Source organism: Ruditapes philippinarum, unplaced genomic scaffold, assembly GCF_026571515.1.
Source record: "Ruditapes philippinarum isolate M1 unplaced genomic scaffold, ASM2657151v2 ctg1639_1_1_1_1, whole genome shotgun sequence".
Classification (NCBI taxonomy): Eukaryota; Metazoa; Mollusca; class Bivalvia; order Venerida; family Veneridae; genus Ruditapes; species Ruditapes philippinarum.
The window spans coordinates 64,545-83,608 of NW_026854004.1; the positions used below are offsets into that span (position 1 = coordinate 64,545).

At 30.8% G+C, this 19,064-nt stretch overlaps 1 protein-coding gene across 18 annotated transcripts in view; it reads right to left on the minus strand.

Annotated features, from left to right (window-relative positions):
- LOC132738655 (twitchin-like) overlaps window positions 1-19,064 on the minus strand; it is a 153,108-nt gene that overhangs the window by 32,232 nt on the left and 101,812 nt on the right. For 16 of the 18 annotated variants that reach the window (XM_060726234.1, XM_060726222.1, XM_060726235.1 and 13 more), the window contains 23 exons: window positions 17,026-17,170; window positions 16,626-16,767; window positions 16,166-16,296; window positions 15,725-15,817; window positions 14,979-15,173; window positions 14,458-14,609; window positions 14,126-14,270; window positions 13,413-13,564; window positions 12,912-13,062; window positions 12,525-12,652; window positions 8,431-8,602; window positions 7,879-7,984; window positions 7,276-7,469; window positions 6,612-6,763; window positions 6,287-6,437; window positions 5,345-5,490; window positions 4,597-4,732; window positions 3,857-3,964; window positions 2,964-3,158; window positions 2,512-2,616; window positions 1,696-1,890; window positions 848-1,302; window positions 467-502 (listed from right to left, as the gene is read on the minus strand). In XM_060726234.1, the coding sequence (XP_060582217.1) occupies window positions 467-502; window positions 848-1,302; window positions 1,696-1,890; window positions 2,512-2,616; window positions 2,964-3,158; window positions 3,857-3,964; window positions 4,597-4,732; window positions 5,345-5,490; window positions 6,287-6,437; window positions 6,612-6,763; window positions 7,276-7,469; window positions 7,879-7,984; window positions 8,431-8,602; window positions 12,525-12,652; window positions 12,912-13,062; window positions 13,413-13,564; window positions 14,126-14,270; window positions 14,458-14,609; window positions 14,979-15,173; window positions 15,725-15,817; window positions 16,166-16,296; window positions 16,626-16,767; window positions 17,026-17,170 (3,585 nt within the window). The remainder of the gene's footprint in view (window positions 1-466; window positions 503-847; window positions 1,303-1,695; window positions 1,891-2,511; window positions 2,617-2,963; window positions 3,159-3,856; window positions 3,965-4,596; window positions 4,733-5,344; window positions 5,491-6,286; window positions 6,438-6,611; window positions 6,764-7,275; window positions 7,470-7,878; window positions 7,985-8,430; window positions 8,603-12,524; window positions 12,653-12,911; window positions 13,063-13,412; window positions 13,565-14,125; window positions 14,271-14,457; window positions 14,610-14,978; window positions 15,174-15,724; window positions 15,818-16,165; window positions 16,297-16,625; window positions 16,768-17,025; window positions 17,171-19,064) is intronic. The other 2 variants (XM_060726226.1, XM_060726224.1) reach the window with 1 other exon arrangement.

A 19,064-nucleotide genomic window follows, 5' to 3' on the forward strand; every position in this document is an offset into this window, starting at 1 on the left:
TATATCACACAATATGGAGAGAATGAACTTTTGAGCTTTCTAGAAATACAGGAATGTTTGGAAAGAATGATGCTGTTAATATGTAACATGTTATCAAGATAACAAGCAATATAAATGTATAAATTGGGGTGGTCGGGTTTATTTAGCTTTTGTTCATACATGTATCATAAAAAAAAAATCAAACTAACTGGTAAATTATACGGTACTGTGTCACCCTACCTCAAATAATTTTCAAAATAAAATACCAAGGACAGATGTGCATTTTTAAAATTACTTTAAACTGTTGTGAATTTTGTCATATTCAAAAGTCTAGAGGGACTTGATAGAATATAGATTTATTTATAAAAGATTCTTAATCAACTTTGTAGTTTGTATTTTGGTTTGGTCTGAATCGGATGGGGGTTGTATATATGTATGGGGTAATATATAGTGTGTGGTCAAGGACAGTACAGGTGGGTAAATGTACCTGTCTTTCACCCATATTCATCCCTTCTACCAAGTACTGTAACATAATATCACACAGTTTAAATACTTGATCACCAGTTTTAATTCCTTGTAAACCTATATTTTTCGTTCATTAACTATACTATACGATAATTCTTAAAAAACACAATGTGAAATAAATTTTCGTTATTTTACAGTTCTTATCTATTTTATGACTAAGGCAAACATGTTGTTGCTTTCCCATTTTAAACAGATCAATGTATCTTTTCTACAGACCAAGAATTTATGTCATTATGCCCTATAACTTAGGCATATGTTTAAGTTCTGTATAAGTCATCTCTCTGATCAATTAACATAAATTTCATTAATTTTACAAGTGGTAATGCAAAATCTCTGTACTTACAGCACATGTAGATCTTGGATGATCAATTTCATTGTCTCCATTGAACCATTTGGCTGTAGGTTTAGGTACACCTTTGAATGGCACACTGATTCTGATCTCCTGGCCAGCGTGCACTGTGACATCCTTGACACCTGACAGGTCAAGTGTTGGCTTGCATGGTTGATCTTCAGCTGTGATAACATCAGTAGGCTTGCTGGCCTCACCTGGTCCGAGGGAGTTGATAGCGCGAACCCTGAACTGGTACTTCTCGCCTTCCTTGAGGTTTGGCACAGTGGCTTGTGTCTGATGTTCTGGCACTTCCATACATTCTACCCAATCTTCACCAGGCATCTTCTTCTCAATGACGTATCCCTGCAGTTTACTGCCTCCATCATTCTTTGGTCTTGTCCATGAGATGGTGGCAGATTTTTTAGTGATTTCATCAACATTGGGGGTGCCTGGGGCGCCTGCTTCAACTGTAGGGAATTATCATAAAATATTGATAAAAAATCCAAGTATTTGGTTAGATAAATGACTGATAAAAGCATTGATTTTAAATCATAAAAGATATAATGACATTCTCGATTAAATAAATATAAGTACTTGTCATCGGCACAAATATGTACAAAGGAAACAGTTTTAAACCAAAAGTATTTAAGTAGATGATTAAAAAACTTTTAGTTTTATTAAGTAAAATGGTTATGCAAATATTCTAAGAAAAGTACAAACTATATTTTACCTTGATAAATTTATAATTTACAGTCTGTTAAAAAAAGATTGGCACAGTGAACATAAGTAAGCCCGAAGACTTTGATTCCCTTCATAAACAAATAACAATTCAGTATTAATCAGTTGCTAAGGTAACTTACAGACAGGATCTCTGACAGTATGTGGAGCTGTAGGTTTACTTGGTGCACCGGGGCCGCCATCATTCACGGCCTTCACACGGAACTCAACAACCTGTCCTTCACGAAGGTTCATTACTGGGAACTTAGTGTCAGCTACAGGGAAATTATTACATGGTGTCCAGTCTCCCCTCTTGTCCTTCTTCTCAACAATGTAGCCTTAAATAGATTGTAAATTAATCAGAAAATTTGAAATCATTAAAAAAAAACAGATTTGGTAATTACATATTTTATCATATGATTTACTTATTATGATTAATTTCACTGCACTATGATTGTGGTGAGTTGAACTTTCCATATGATTTCCTATTAAGAAGCAATTTTTTAAAATAAGCAATTCATGTTTAACCCTTTCGCTGCCTGAGGGTTATTGTTTTATTGATCACCTATTTGCCAGAGGGTTTTCTAAGAAATTACTATATTATTAATTAATATAATCATTATTATTTGTTATTAGTATTATAATAGTTATATATGTTTCCAAATCTGTTAGTATAATAGTAATTATTGTTGATGGTATAATTTTCTTTATATATATTATTATGTTTATTATTATTATTATTAATTTATTATTATTACTATTATTATTATAGAAACGGCTAAAGCCGTCCATATGGCAAATACGCCGAAAATAACAGGAACGGCATAATTAAAGCAGCAGTTTAACAAGAGAATTATGTATGTAAGATTTTGCCAAAGAAACAAATGTTGAAGATTATAAATTCTTTGTTTTCACTGGTCAAAGATTCTGAGACATGTTGATTTAATGTATTTTTCTACCTTTGATTGGATTTCCACCATCATGGAGAGGTTTCTTCCATTTTAGGTTACAACTTCTCTTGTCATAACTATCAATCTCAAGATCTTGTGGAGCATCTGGTGTGTCTATATTATAGAGAACAAAAAATTTAATTAACTAAGTCATGTGTCTATCTTATTTCATTATAATTATTTAGGGACTTGGTAGTCAGTTATAAATATTTTGGGTATCACTTGCACAATCGTCATGGCAACATGTAATATCAAATACAAATACTTTTTAACAATATCCTTACCTTTCCATCACTTCAATAAAATATCTCATAAAAATGTCTCATTTTCATTAGCTATTCCAAATATCTTATTAAAAGTCATTAACACAAATTTTTATTTTGTAGTGTGACTTAAAACGTATTTAAATTTCACATAATTTTCAAAGTAATTGAAACAAAATTGTACTAAAGTCAACTCACCGAATGGATTTTTGGCAAGATGTGGTTTAGTGGTCTCCAGTGGGTCTCCAACACCGTACATGTTCTCTGCACGGACACGGTACTTGTACTTCTTACCCTCGGTGAGGTTAGGTACCTTGTGAGACTCTCCCTGTACCACGCCTGGTACCTTCTCCCAGAAGTCTGAACCCTCTTCACATTTCTCAACAACATAACCTTAAGTTAAAGTATTTACATTACATTACTGATAATTTATAATTACTGATAATTTATCATTATCATTTTATTATCTTTTATTATATATCTAAATATTTTAAGACAAATTCATGAATGATTGATGAATGGGTAATTTTTCCAAAAGTAGTATTGGTTCCAGTTTCATAACACGCCATAATATACAGGTTTTCCATCTATTGAATTGTATTAGTGCTTCATGATTTTGCGTTTATTTTAAAGATAAAATAAGGTATATAATAAATCAGCAATATAATCAGTAATATTTGTAAGTGTGCAATCAAATGTTAGCAGACGACAATACTGGACAAACATAAACCAAATTAAAGCAATCAAATTATAATACTGTCTATATAGTGCTTTACTTGTAAACCATATAAATCTGCTATTAGATGAATATATGAGTACAGGAGCATTAAAGCTTTTATTTCTGAGTGACAACTGTCATTTAAAAGTAAAAACAAATCTCAAATCTTTATATGTTAAAAGTACAAAGTAACATAATGTCACGTTACTGCAATCACTGATTTTATCACACACCCGTACCGATTTTGCGACTTCGTAAAATTAAATTTAGAAGGACTTAAAATGTTATTGTACTAAGGTGATTATGTATGAAACAGCAAGAGCCTTGTGAAATGTATCTTTATCATATAACAAACAATATAGTAGGAACATACCCATGATAGGAGCATTTCCATCTTCTTTAGGTGGTTTCCATGACAACTTGCAGGAGTCAGCCATCTGGTCAGTGACCTCTAGTGGTCCTTCTGGTGCTCCTGGCTTGTCTGCAAACAACAAGTACATGTATAATAGAATTACAATAACTATGCAATGGGATATTTTTTATCAATCTTTCAAACCTTGCATTTCAAAGTATTCATCAAAAACGGTTTGGTTTCAACAAAATCGACACAAACAAATGAATATTAATCTTCAAAATTAATTAAACCTTTCTATTTAAAACACAGAAATAAATCAGGATAGAATACTAAAAAGGTAAAACTCATCAAAGTAAAGTCAGGCTAAGATAAAATTCCAAACATTTGAAGCATGTCACCATACTTAGACATGATTACCCCTTTATTTGTTGTTCTTGTGTAATGACCCAGCCTGTTTTGAATTTTGGAAAACCCTTTTCTGTATCAAAAATTTTTCAATATTAATTTTACATCATACAGTAGCAATCAATATAGAGTATGGTCAGACTGCACAGATGTGCTAGGTTGTCTGGTGATGTATTGATGGTGTACTGGTGTTGTCCTGGTGATGTACTGATGGTGTACTGGTGGTGCACTGATGGTGTACTGGTGATGTCCTGGTGATGTACTGATGGTGTACTGGTGGTGCACTGATGTTGTAAGCCTGATTTATTGACTCTATCAGTCACACAGTTAATGAATTGCTATCAATAACCTACCTAGAACAATGACAGGAACTTCAGCTGTGTCAGAACCATTCTCATTTTCCACTTTGATCTGGTATTTTCCAGTGTCACCACGTTCGGCTCTTGGAATTTCTAATTTAGCATCCTCATCAGTATTAGATGTTGTGGCCTGTAAATATAATACCCCCATACCATCACTATTTATTCTGAAGACAATTCTATAAAATTTCAATGCTGATGTAACTATTTGTATGGAGAACATATTCATCTCAACTTTTACTTTACTTTATTTATTCTTCACTGACTTGGATTGTTTCATAGCCAATTTCTGAGATCTCAAAAATTAGTATAATTTATTTAAATAAAGACATTTTTAACGATTTTAAAATAGCTTTTTAATGTCAGCTCGATCATAATACAACTCTCCTAGATGTGAGCAACTCAAAGAAGAGTCTTGTCCAACTGTTGAAGACTGAATCAGTTCTATACAGTTAAGTGTTTGTATTGGCTAATCTTTACAACAGTCAGAATCCAGAGATACTAAGAAAATTGATACAAGTGGAACAAACAATCAACACAGGATACGTTTGAAGGTTTATTTAATGATGTTTACCAACGTTTCGACTCTCACAAGACTTCAACCAGAATCTAGGGATTTTTAAAGTTTCGCTCCTAGACTGTTGTGATTTTCTGCGAAACATATAGAAATCTTTTATTTCACATAAATATAGAATGGAACCATTTTACTTAAAGGATTATGGTAAATAATTAAACAACTCACCCTGTCTATAGGTTTACCATCCTTCAGCCATGTTACAGTAGGTGTAGGAGATCCTGTTATACCGAGGGCAAGCTTCAATGGTTCACCAGCCTTAACACGCACTTCCTTAGCACCAAACAAGCTTGTTAGATCCACCTTAGGGGCCTCTGTTGGGATAGAATATCATGTTATATCATGATACATTGATAATTGAAAAGCATAAGGTACTCAGTCATTTGTATACTCATCAAAGAGTTTTGACATTTAATATTTGAATAGAAAAATGTGAACCAAAAAAAAAGGTAATATTTGTAAAAGCTGAAGAACTTTTTTCCAACATGTTGTCCGTTTCAACATAATTATAAGAATCATTGATAATGGAGTGTCAAATGGTGACTTTTGCTGTTTTCCTTTAAAGTTTGGCTTTAGAAGCCGGTGCTAGGGATGAGAGGGATGTTGCACTAATTCATTATCCCTCAAGTACAGACTCAATCAAACAGAGTCTGCAATTTTCTTGTAATTTTGTTGTGATTAATGATTCCGAGGGATCACTTTGTTTCCAGATTTCTACAATAGCATTTACAAAAGAATCTCAAATACATCATCATCTTATAAAGATTACATTAAATTTGTATAAAATATCTTGCAACATTTGTCAGACATTAGCTGTATAATGTTTCCCTACACTAGTTTAATACAAGTCAATATAGAGTGACAACATTATATCTAAGACAGATGTGTATGTGATACAAGACGATGTAATGTTTAGTTATAATACAAATAATATGAGCCGTGCCATGAGAAAACCAACATAGTGTGTTTACCTGCGCATCCGTGCAGTCTGATCAGGATCCATGCTGTTCGCTATCAGTTTCTCTACTTGTAATAGGCTGGTCTGGATCCATGCTGGTCGCAAACCTATTATGTTGGTTTTGTCATGGCGCGGCTCAATTATATACAAACCTTTCGTTGGTTTAGCCGTGATTGTTTTAGAAGGCATAGAGGGGCCAGAAGGTCCCTTCTTGTTATGGGCGATGACACGATATTCATATTCTTTGTTTGCTGTCACCTTTGTATCCTCATACTCTGGTTCTGAAACAGGGGTTCTGTTGAGCTGAAATATAACAAACAAAAATCATCAGTCATTTCCTTTGTAAACTAAACTTAACTTTGTCATACTTAAGTGTTTATATGAATTCACAACTATTTATATACAATGACAAGCAGTGGTCTATCTGTTAATAATTCAGCTTAAACAGAAATGTTTTATAATAATTTTTGTACTCACCTTGATCCATCTATTGCTCTTTGGTTCTTTACGTTCAATATCGTAACCTGTGATGGGTGCACCACCGTCGTTCTCTGGTGGTTCCCACTTGATGGTAATATGATCCCTGTCTTGTTCCTTAGCCTGAGGTTGGCCGGGAGGGAATGGCTCATCTATACAGGGGGAAAATATGGAGAGATTTGTTATAATATTCTACTTTATATTTTCAGAAATCCTAAATTGGCCTTAAAGCATGCCTCCAGATACCTGCTAATTTTCATGAAAATTTGAAATTGTATTTAAAAATAAAATACTGTGAAGTGAACAAAAGCAGTAACTGTCATTTATACATTGCAAAAGGCACTTACTATCCCAAAATTACCATAAAGAGGTAAAAAATGCAATAACAGCCTTTAATGCATTAGTCACACAGTAGAAATATGGTGACATATATGGTCAAATCAGTTACTAGTAATCAATCGCACATAGCATGTAAATTATTAACTGAATTTTGAATCTTTTTACTTTTCTAAAATTCTAAACACATATTTTCCCAAGATTGATTTTCTTGAAATATTATTTCTCATCTTATGGTATGCAGCTTTAACGTTCCATAAGATTTGACCATGTTTCATATATCTCATATAATGTAAACTGTATAAATTCAGTGACCCCTAGTACTCACTAAATGGATCTTTGGCTGTGATTGGATCTTCCAGTACTAATGGTTCACTGTCACCATTTGGACTTTCAGCAATGACACGGAACTTGGATTGATGACCCTCGACTAGTTTTGGTACATCTAGTTCAGGTTTACGTGTTGATTTAACCGGTTCCCATCTTCCCTTCTCTAAATCCATCTTCTCCACACGGTAACCCCTACAAATAATAATGTTTCTGTAAGTCCTGGGTTCAAGTTTCTTCGCATTAAGTAACAAAATGTTATAAATTGGTTCTTGCCATTTAGATGAACAAGTGTATAAACTCACTGATATAAGTATGAGGCAGTTTGTTTTCGCTTTAATTAAAGTAGGAAAACATGGATTCAAATTTAAGACATAAAGAGGAAAGAATAGTTTTGCATACTATAACCTTACACAATAAACAATTTAGCATAAAAGAGAGAGAAACGAATTCACTAAAGAACGCCCAAAATGCCAAAGTTGAAAATGTTGCAGGCTGAGTTTGCTGGGTTTGTTTATGTACGGTAGCTTCTGGATACTTATCTTCACTACAACAAATTGTAAGCAGCAAACAGTTAGCTATTTAGTTAAGTATATAAACTTACTCAATGGGCTGACCACCATCATCTTCAGGTTCTTTCCAGGCAAGTTTAGCACTGTTCTTTGTGATATCAGCAACTTCAAGGGGACCTTTAGGTCTGCCAGGTGGACCTGTAAAAATCAAACATACATATTGATTAATCAGAAAACTTACCAAGCAATGCTGACAATGTGCAATAACTTACATGGCAATTATGTATTACTGTTTAATCTCTAATAAATGTCCCTCCTCTAATAAATTACCACTTTTTTGAAAGAAAAAGAAATAAGCTACAAAGCTGGTATTTTATTTTATATCCAAAGAAATTAGCACAAATTCTAACTCAGCTTGTGTTTCCAGTGAAATATGTTATCAAGCAGGAAATATCACAAACACAGTTAACATTCTTCCTTTTTTGACAACTTTTTTTTAAGTATAATTAATATAATTAATGTCCTTCTTTTGGAAATTGTAAAACCCTCTCTATCAAAAAGTATACAGTACCAAGAAATGTACAAAGGAGAGACTATCAAGGATGCTGGTTACTTATCCAACTTATCATGAGACATAAATTTACCAAGTATAACAATCTCTAGTTCAGCATCGTCCTTGCCATGTTTGTTTTCCACGGTGATCTTATAGATACCAGTGTTCTTACGGATACAGTCTTTACCAGCAAGTTCCGACTCTTTTGGAGAATTCTTAATCTTTATGATTTCATTTGAAGTTACCACATCCTCTTTACCATCCTACAGAAAAAAACACATAAATTAATATCAGCTGTTACAATGAGAAATATCTAAAAATGACCTAGATATGTAGAATATATATTTGCGCAGAAAGTTTCAAAGCAGCTGATTCCATTGGTTAATTTTATGTTTCAGCAGCGGCACAAAGATGCCCTACAGACAAAATGATGTAGTAGCGTAATATTTAAATTAGGTCGCCAGATCTCGCCTTTTTATGATGACATTGACATGGACAACAAATATGTAGTTACGTGTATTTATAGTCATGTTTCATTGGTACACACATATTATGACAAACTTTAAATTATGTATTATAGAAATAAAAATTTACAGAAAAATATACTTCTAACTAATTTAAGTTTAGTTTTTTTATTGTCTTACAATAATTTTCAATTTCATATAAATGAAAAGTATAAAAGACTAGATATTAAACTATAACAATATAAGACATTGGTTAAGACAGAAAAAAAGTTAATCTAATAATAAATATAGTGGTAATTTACAATATATTTTGTTATTTTATAGCAAAATAAAGCAGTTAAGATCACTTACTATTGGCAAAATAAAATAATAATTGTTATAAAATGATTACCCTTTCACGGCATAGCATACATGTTTAATAAAATTTACCATATTCTTTTGCTGTTCTTTTTTTTCCTTTTTCTATCAGAAAAGCTTTTAATTATTTCATTTCACAAAATCTCTCATATGAAAAACTACAGAAATTGTCAAAAAGTCTACATCAAAATTTGACTATCAAAGTTTATTTTTCAATCAGGCAGTGAAAAGGTATTTAACTTAAAAAAAAGGCCTTAAAAACCAATAAATAATGTATTATATACAAAATAAAAAATAAAACAGCTTACACATTTTTTTTAATAACTGTAAGCATTAACCAGTTTTTAAATTCCACTCATTTGTTTGGCTTTGATATCAAGTTAACTGTATTAAAGATAGCTGCTATTTTACTATGTAGAGCAAGTAACATATACTAGCAATGCGGATGATATGTTTTTCGGTTTACACCCAACATGATCTGAGTCCATTAGGTCTTTACAATTATCTTTTTTACATTTCAATTAACATGACTAATTTTTTTTTTAAATAATTAGTACATATATATATATGGAGGCTGAACACAATATTTTCTAATATATTAGGGAAACTATGGTCAAATTCAATATTTGAGTATTACAGACAAAAAATGGATGACTGGTTAATGGAATCAAGGCAGTGATAGTGTCTTGATTACCAGTTACCTATTGTACTCATCAGATCAAACAATTTTTTTTTAAATATTGGGTTTTACATTGCACCAACACATCATAGGTCATATGGCGACTTTCCAGCTTTACTAGTAGAGGAAGACCTCAGGTGCCCCTCTGTGAGTTATTTATTGCACAGATGGCACCCAAGTATTTCCACCAACATTCTGAGTAGCTCATATGAAAGAATCTGAAGATGCTTGCTTGGCTAAATCAATCAATTTACCTTAATAAATTTGTTGTGGAACACACTGTTGATTTGTTATTGTCATATACATTGTACAAGATTTAGATATCAATTAAATTTGGTTAGTGTTGACACAATACCTAGAACTAAAATGGTAATAAAATAACAAGATTAGGCTTATACATTTGTATACATTAATATTCTACCTCTGAGCTAAACACATTTCAATTAAAAAAAGATATGTTAGAAACATAAATAATACTGTCTGGTAAAAGAATTGTCTAGAGAAGAAACAATACTAGATTAATTTAAAAGTTAATCTGTATCTAGTTTAAAGTCAAGCCCCGCAGCGCTAAATGCTGCAATAAATAGAAGCGATCGCTTTGCTTTTATTAATATTAAAAAAGTCCAAAATATGAAAAATTAAATTTTATCAATGTTCAACTTTCAGATTGACCCCAAAAAAGGGGAAAATTTATATTTTTTTAATGCTACTGTTATATACAACAATATTTTTTTTGTTTAAAGCAATTACAGGCTAAATTTTAAAGAAATTTGTCAAAGAAACATTTCTTTTCAAGTTTGAAGAAAAATCATCATCGGTTAACTTTCTATATTTTAAATATAAAGTGGATGCTGGTATCTTACACAAGCATTAAAACGGCTTGTTTGATTTATTGCCGTTTCCACTTTTCTCCTATTATAGCTGACCCTAGGTACTTTTATTTACTAAGCACAGTTTGTGTACAAGAGAACGCAGCAAGCATGTTATTGTATAAAAGCTAGCAGCTAGCACGCTAATGACAAGTTGGCCTGAACTCATCATTGTATCAAATCTTAATCCAAGATTTTAACTAGTAACAGCCTAAAATATTCAGAATCAAAATTATAACAAACATTTGTTGTTACATGATTTAAAATTCAATTAAACAAATTGAGTTGACCCTGCACAAGATAAATATTTCTTTATTTCTTTTTTTATGACAAAAAATGTGAGATTCCTTTAATCACATGATGCAGAATGCTTCGATTAAATGCAATAATCAGTTTAGACACTCTGCTCATTTCGGTAAATTGTTTCAATTTTATACTTAATGATTTTACAACATTAAATCAAAATTACCAAACCAGCTAAAAATACGTAATAAAGATTATCACATGTGATGAGATAATTTCAAAACTTACAGGAACGAAAACAAATTATTTCCCGTGTTGTGAATTTGCAATGAGAACATTTGTACGAATGTCCTGGTTTGAGACTTGTGCATTGATGAGTGGAGGCCGTAAAGCTAGATGAACATAAAGCAAGATGAACGCAGATATTTATATCAACATGATCTAATCTACTAGCCAACAACATGGTGAACTTTATACCAATACCTGACAGCATACTTACTTTGTCATCCTAAATAGGTCATAAATTATTGTTAGTTTTACTTTCAAAATAATAATTCAAAAATCCAAAATATTTGTTATATTTCAAAAATCAATGTTAAAATTAAAAGTTATTGATGGTTAAAATGTGTTCACTATTAAAGTTAGTTATATGTAAATTAATACATATATGTAATGAGTTTTTGAACTAAAATTGGTTATTTTATTAAGTAGTAAATGTATTATAGTTAGATATTTATAATTGTTATTTAAAAACCAATTAATGTACTCAAGTTAGTCAGATTTAATTACATAGTTTTTTGTCCTTCGAAAATTAATCAAAATATAACTGATTAATATAAAAAAAAATCTTAAATAAATCATACTTGTCAAAAATATTTACAGTAGATGTCAACTAAATTATGAAAATGAATCAAATTATTGACAGTGAACAATTAAGTTCACGTAAGGTATGTAAATATAACTTTAGAAACAGTTCATAAATCATAGTTCATATTTTCATCACAGTTCATATATTAACATGTCAAAAACCCAGTTTTCCCCTACTCTTCTTTTATCCCATGATGGTGTATAAAAGTAACAAATAGTTTACACATTAAAATTAACTAAAAACTAATTTCATATTAAATTAAAATTCAAAATTGACTATTTTAGTTTCACAAGAAAATGTCTGATAATGAAAAACTTTAAAAAAATGATTCTTGAAGATTTTATACTACTTGTATCTTAAGATATTTTAAATGGAAAATAGGTCATGCATTACTTCAGCAACATGTAACACTGATAAATCCTTTACATAATGCATACTAATCGTATTACCGGCATTAATAACTTTCTTCAATTACATATCAACATTGTTTTAATTTTTCTAAGGTGCTAAGTTTATGTGTTAATGTTCAATGTTATATAATTATGTTGGAAATCACAAAATGTTAATAAATCTCACATTGAAAGGTAAACAACTTTAATATAAAATAAAACTTTTTTAAAGGGACATAATTTTGTTGATTAAAGGGAAATAACTTTGATAAAGATTAGATTTTGTATTATTAAGGTAGTAAGATGAATATCTTACCACGTGTTTGATAGACCATGTGACTTCAGGAGCAGGTTCACCAATGAACTGTCCGGTGACGGAGAAAGCTTGACCGACCTTGATACGTATAGGCTTGAGGTCATTCTTGTTGGTGATTCTTGGTTTTACTGCAAAAAAACAGGATTTATAAATTACTAATTCACATGGCGCAGTAATCTAAACAGTATATAACTGTACAAAGTAAACTTATCAATAGACAACTTGTTGAATTCAAAATTATACAGACTACAAACATGATTTTTTTATGTGTTTGAACCCACACAATGAGGGGCCCCGAAAAAAAAGTTTTAGAGCAACGTTTCCTATGAAGTTTAACTACTATACAAGTATTTTTTATTAATTGTATATATAGAATAATTTTCATACCTTTTCTGGCCTTTGTCTTGACTGGTGGTGACACCATGCTGGGCTCAGAATTACCAGCCTTGTTATGGGCAATAACTCTGAATTCATAGTCCTTTCCTTCGACCAAACCTTCTACGGTTCCCTTATCCACATCACCTGGAACCTCGGTACCCTGTACATTCATGATCAATACCAGAATTAATATCAATCTACAAGCAGGGAACAAACTTGTATTGAATTTGAATCGAATTTGTGCTCCTTGGACAAACCACCCTTTTTACTAATTTTATTTGTAACAAAAAGAAACCAGGCTGATTTTGGGTATTATAAGTTGCTGCTTGCAAGGTTAAAAAAGTAATTTAAATGCAAATTATGCAGTAACAGTTAAATCATTTATGATTTTTGACTTTACTGTTTAAACTTTGACCATTTATTTATATTGAATATCACAGGTTTTCTAGAGATAAATACAACCTGTACTATATAAATCAAATTAAAAACATTTTATAAAATATAACAAACCGGTTTCCAGTCTCCCTTATCTTTTTCCCTGTATTCAATGATGTATTTATCTACTGGTGCCCCGTTATCTCTCTCTGGTGGTAACCAGCCAACTTCAACATAATCCTTGTCATAATCAATGATCTTAGGATCACGTGGAGGGTCAGCGGGATCTACAAAATACATTCATACAATCAATGAAAATTTCGTTTAGTTATTTGTTGTTGTTGTTTTTTTGTTTTTTTTAAACTAGAAACTTTATAAGCATTTTAAGGTGAAATATGACTTTGTGGTCTAAATGTCTGCCTTTCAACCAAGGAATCAGTGACATAAACACTACTAATGCTGCCATTTCTGAAATAAATTGCCCAACTTCTATTTTGAAAATGTACATCATTAATATTTGTGATTTCATGGCAACATCAGTCTGGCATGGCTATACTAGCATACAGATGGCACAGACTTTGACATTTCAGTTTCAACATTATACATGTTCATCATTATTCTATACTTACTTAAGACCAGTAATTCTTTGTTCAGTAGGTTGATACATCAGTTTTCACATTTAAGCTTACAGATTGTAAAAACAAAGAACATCTAAACAGACAATATTTTACCGTTTCCTTACAGATATGGTTAGTGAATATTTTTCAAAGGGACCTCTTTTACCTGAATACCATACTGTGTAACACTTTTGTATAATTTAACGTAAAGACAATTGAAAAATACTATACCCCATGGGTCTTTAGCAAGAATTTCCCCGTCAGCCTCGAGCCAGTCACTCTGTCCTTGTGCGTTTACGGCAGCTACACGGAATGTGTAACGATTTCCTTCCTTGAGGTCAGCTACGTCAATCTCAATGTCATCTGTGTCACAAACCTGGGAACAATAATAATAATTACATGTACAATGAATATGACCATTTAATATGTTTGGATTTCAGTACATTATGATCAACTTTAACCATGTAGACTTAACTAATGTTTATTCTCCTTGTAAAGTAATTAAGCTGTAAATTGTGCATTTGCATATAGCTACAATTATATTTATTAGGTGAGATTTATACCTTCTTCCAGTCCTTGCCGGCTTCTTTCATCTCAACAACATAACCTGTAATAGGACTGCCTCCGTCATCATCAGGACGGTCCCATAACAGGGCGGCACGGTCAGAGAAGACGTCAACAATATCAAGAGGACCCTTTGGTTTACCAGGCTTGTCTGTCAATGAAAATATATGCCATTAAATAAACCGAATCATAAATGTGTTCATAACAATTACAAATTCATGTCTGGTAATATAAATTTCATTTCAATATATTTAATCAAATGTTTGCTTGATAACTAATCTTTAAAAGAATATCAATAAAAAATCAATTAAAAACAATTAGGAAGTCTAGATATATGACAATTACACAATATCATATACATGATTACACTTAATCTTAACACTAAAATTAATGCAAAACTGAAATATGACAACAGTTAAAACATGCTCATTCAAAACACAGATTGTCACAATTATTAACTTCCACTCTGTCCTAATTGTTGTACATGTAGTTAATTCATTAAATGTTTCTCTAAACTTACCAAGTACAATAACATTGATGGGGACTTTCTCGGTTCCGACCTCGTTAGACAGAGTAACACAATACTCTCCAGTATCACCTCTCACTACACTCGGTACTACAAGATGTGTCGACTTGTCCTTTGTCTCGATGTCAGTGTCTTGATCAGATAACGGTGAGCCGTCCCTCGACCATTCAGCTACAGGCTTTGGTGTTCCTATAATATAACAGTAATATATCATTTGAATATCATGCATCATTCAACTATAAAGTTAAATTTTAAGTCAAATATTAACATCTCATACATTCTTTTTGCTTCTTTATCCAAATGATATACAAATTTCTTGGTGTTACAAAGTAAGTTTTATTACTATTTTATTGATTATAATATTACTTACACCATTCATGGGCAATGTGAAGAAATATAACGAACATTTTACATAGATATTCCTATATAAAGAATTTAATTTTGTTCCAGGGAACATTTTATAGATTTAGATACAAACGGCCAGACCCAAAATATAACATTAAATTTCATCATCAATTACATGAAGTATAGAGGGATTCATCGAGGACAATGACATTAAAAAACAGAATAAACAGTTTAAAGAATCTGAGCCACAAAACCACTCATAAGCTTACATCTTCACATAAAAAAGTCACTAGTGTATAGTAAAAGACAAGAGATAGGAAATCAGTAACCATAAGTACTGCTATGGAGGTAGGACAAAAATTCTGGTATGACTGAGATGGATATATTTTACTCACCAACAAAAGGTATATCAAGCTGCAATCTCTCTCCCTTCTTCAGGATGACTTCCTTTGGTACACGACTGAAGTCAACCTTGGGAGGTTTAGGTACTGAAAATGTATGATAAGACAGGTGTTAATAATGACACAGGTGTTTAATATTTAATATGATACATTAAAGTAAACATCATAAATAATATGTGAAATATACTGTATATTTATGTTTTATTTTCACTTACAGTCTTTTCGTTGCAATAATAAAAATACATAACCTTACTTTTATTAGAAAATGAAAGTACTTGTCCATGAATATATAATCAATAATCAATGTTTCTAATATACAAATCATAGCATAGAACTAGTGTATTTAAAAAAAAGTAGTAAATACCCAATGCAAGGTGTTTAAGGAAGTTTAAAACTTGTTCTAACTTTGTTGTGTAAAGTACATTTAACACTTACATTCTTCGATGGTGACCTGACATTTAGTGGTTCTCTCGCCCACCTGACAAGCATATTCTCCCGCATCATCTTCTGTGAGGTTCTTCACCAACATCTTCATTACCTCTCCCTTCTTCGAAATTTCAAAACGGCTGAATTAGAGAAGAAAAATAATCAGTAATATTATATATTTACGTACCCAAAATATCTTTTATGATTAATGAACCATTAAAACATTCGGCTAAGCTTCAGGCTTTCAAAATCATTTGACCATTAATTTAATAGGTATAATCAGAAATATATGTATGTTTATCTTGATTAAATCTAGAAAGTCCTAGACCCATGTGTTACATTTTCAGTATAATATTTCATAATGATTACAAAGAAACAATCACAAACATGTTATTGTTCTTATACCAAAATAAATCAACTGACACTGAATCATGTCATAACAGGTTGTATTCTTTTGTTAATAACTTACGAGTCATCTTTGTCAATAGGTTTTCCATCTTTTAACCATTTAACTGGAGCACTGTTTGGGTTAGAGGCTTTACAATCGAGCATTAACGTTCCCTTTTCCTTCTCTTTCTTATTCTCCAGCTTCTTAAAGAATTTAATATCAGCTGAAATAGATAAAAACAGTTCAAGTATTACGTATGATTGTTTCATTTGAATTTGAGAAAATCTTTGGCACATATCTAGCCATAATTCCGAAATCAATGATTGGGAAATGAAAAAAAAATTAATAACATGAGATTCTATTAACTTATCATATTCACTAATTTTTCTATTTACAGCTTAAAACTCTATTTATAACTTGCGTTCAACGAACATTTCACTGATTATTCTATTTATAGCCTAAAATTCTATTTATAACTTACGTTCAACGAAAAGTTGTGCAGCTGTTTCTTTATCCTGCATGACGCACTTGTATTTACCCTCGTCACGACTGCTACAGTTCTTGATCTGCAGACGACGTTTGTGACCGTCCTTGACAAACTCATATTTACCACCGGCTTTCAGCTCCTATATTATATAATTATATAAAAAATATCTTAAATATCTTGTTGCTGCTTTTCATTTCATTAACTGACAATTTTAAATTTGTTAAAAGGCACTCAAAATCTTGAAAGAATCATGAATATTCCTTTAAATTAATAGAAAAAATAAAAGGTGAGCACAAAAATTTAGTAAGATATGGGTGAAATCAATACTTTATAAAAAAGAAATACCAAGTTATTTTTAATAAGTTTCCTCTGGTTAAAGAAATAAGGTATTTGTAAAAGTAAAGAAAATAAGACAAATAAAACATAATAAAACATAGAATGTTTTTTTAAAGAATCAACACATAAATGATGCATTTATCTTTAAGAATAAAAGATTACTTAATCTTTGTCTAGTATTGTAACTGAAATAAACAATTGTGCAGTATAAAATTATGATCTTAAAGGAGATAACTAGTGAGCAACTTTAAACACAACTATTGGTAGATTACTTCCCTTAGATTAGGTTCGTCACAAACATTACGTCTAATACTAATGTGACTGTATTTTCAAATGATCATTTACTTAAAATTATTTCTGTGGTAAGAAAATTCATTCCTGGAAGTATTATTGTCATTTCAATACCATAAAATACAACAACTGTAGTTTTTACTTTTTTTTTCATGTAATTCTAGTCTATAATCTATAAAAGCACAATATAAAATGATGAAAATATAAGCTTGTTTTTTTAAATGTCTTGTAAATTGAAAAAATCTTATCATATATGAAATAAGACAATAAAAAATTAATAAAAAAACCCAACAGTTTTAGAAAAAAATCACGAAAAATAAATAAGAAATTATTTTTTTTAATTAAAATAATCTGTTAATTAATCAACTCTGTAACAAATACATTCCAATATATAAGTGATCATTCATAAACTTAGAATGAATGTAGAGGAAAAGAGGTAAAATTCATTTTATTATGATGAATAAAATCATTATAACTGAAAAGAAAAAGTTCATACAGTAAACTCTGTTTAGATTCACAAGGTGTTTTTTAATGTTGCTGTATTTTTGCCATGTAAAAAAAATATTTCAATCATCTTTGCAAACCATTAATTAACTTTTTTCATATTAAAATGTACAGTGAAAAAAAACCCTCTAATAAACCTTTTATTCGATGCCAAAAAGAAATATTCTTCACCGTTTCTAAAACCTTTTTAGGACACAATCATAGTTAATTGTGAATGTTTTACTCAAGTCTAAAAGTTCTTTATATTATGGGATGAGACCCATTTTGTTTTTGACTGATATTTTCAGTTCTAAGAGTATTAAGTAAGTAAGTAAAGGCTTTATTTTTCGAGGCTACACATTTGGTTTCCCAATCTTCCATGTGTTGAATTTTATTAGTAACCAAACAAGAGTTTACTGTATGTCTATAATGAAGGTACGACATGTAGAATGAATATGTTGTGATCCAATACAAGGCAACATTTAAATAAAAACAAAATTTTAAGAAGTTAAACTTTTTTATCAACCAGAATGAAAGACAAAAAGTAAAACTATCAGTAACCAAGGCAACCTTAAACATGCAAATCATGTAGTCATGATTTCTGAATCACAAATTAATGCTTGGAAAAATAATTCATACAAGGAGATTAAATTTAGTTAACCTTTAAGTTATCATTATTAAAACAAAACCTCAAGAGGTGTTTTAAAACAAACTTAAAACAAACAAAAAAATTTTTTTTTTCCTAAAACTGTTTATGTAATTTATTTAGAGACATTTTCCTCTAGTAAATGCAGACTTTCTCCCCTTTTCATACTCCTCCTTATTTTTATTCCTTAATAAGGTATGATAAAATTAGAAAATATAAAGAATACAGTAGTAACAGATCTATATTACTATGAAAATATTTGAAATGATAAATGAAT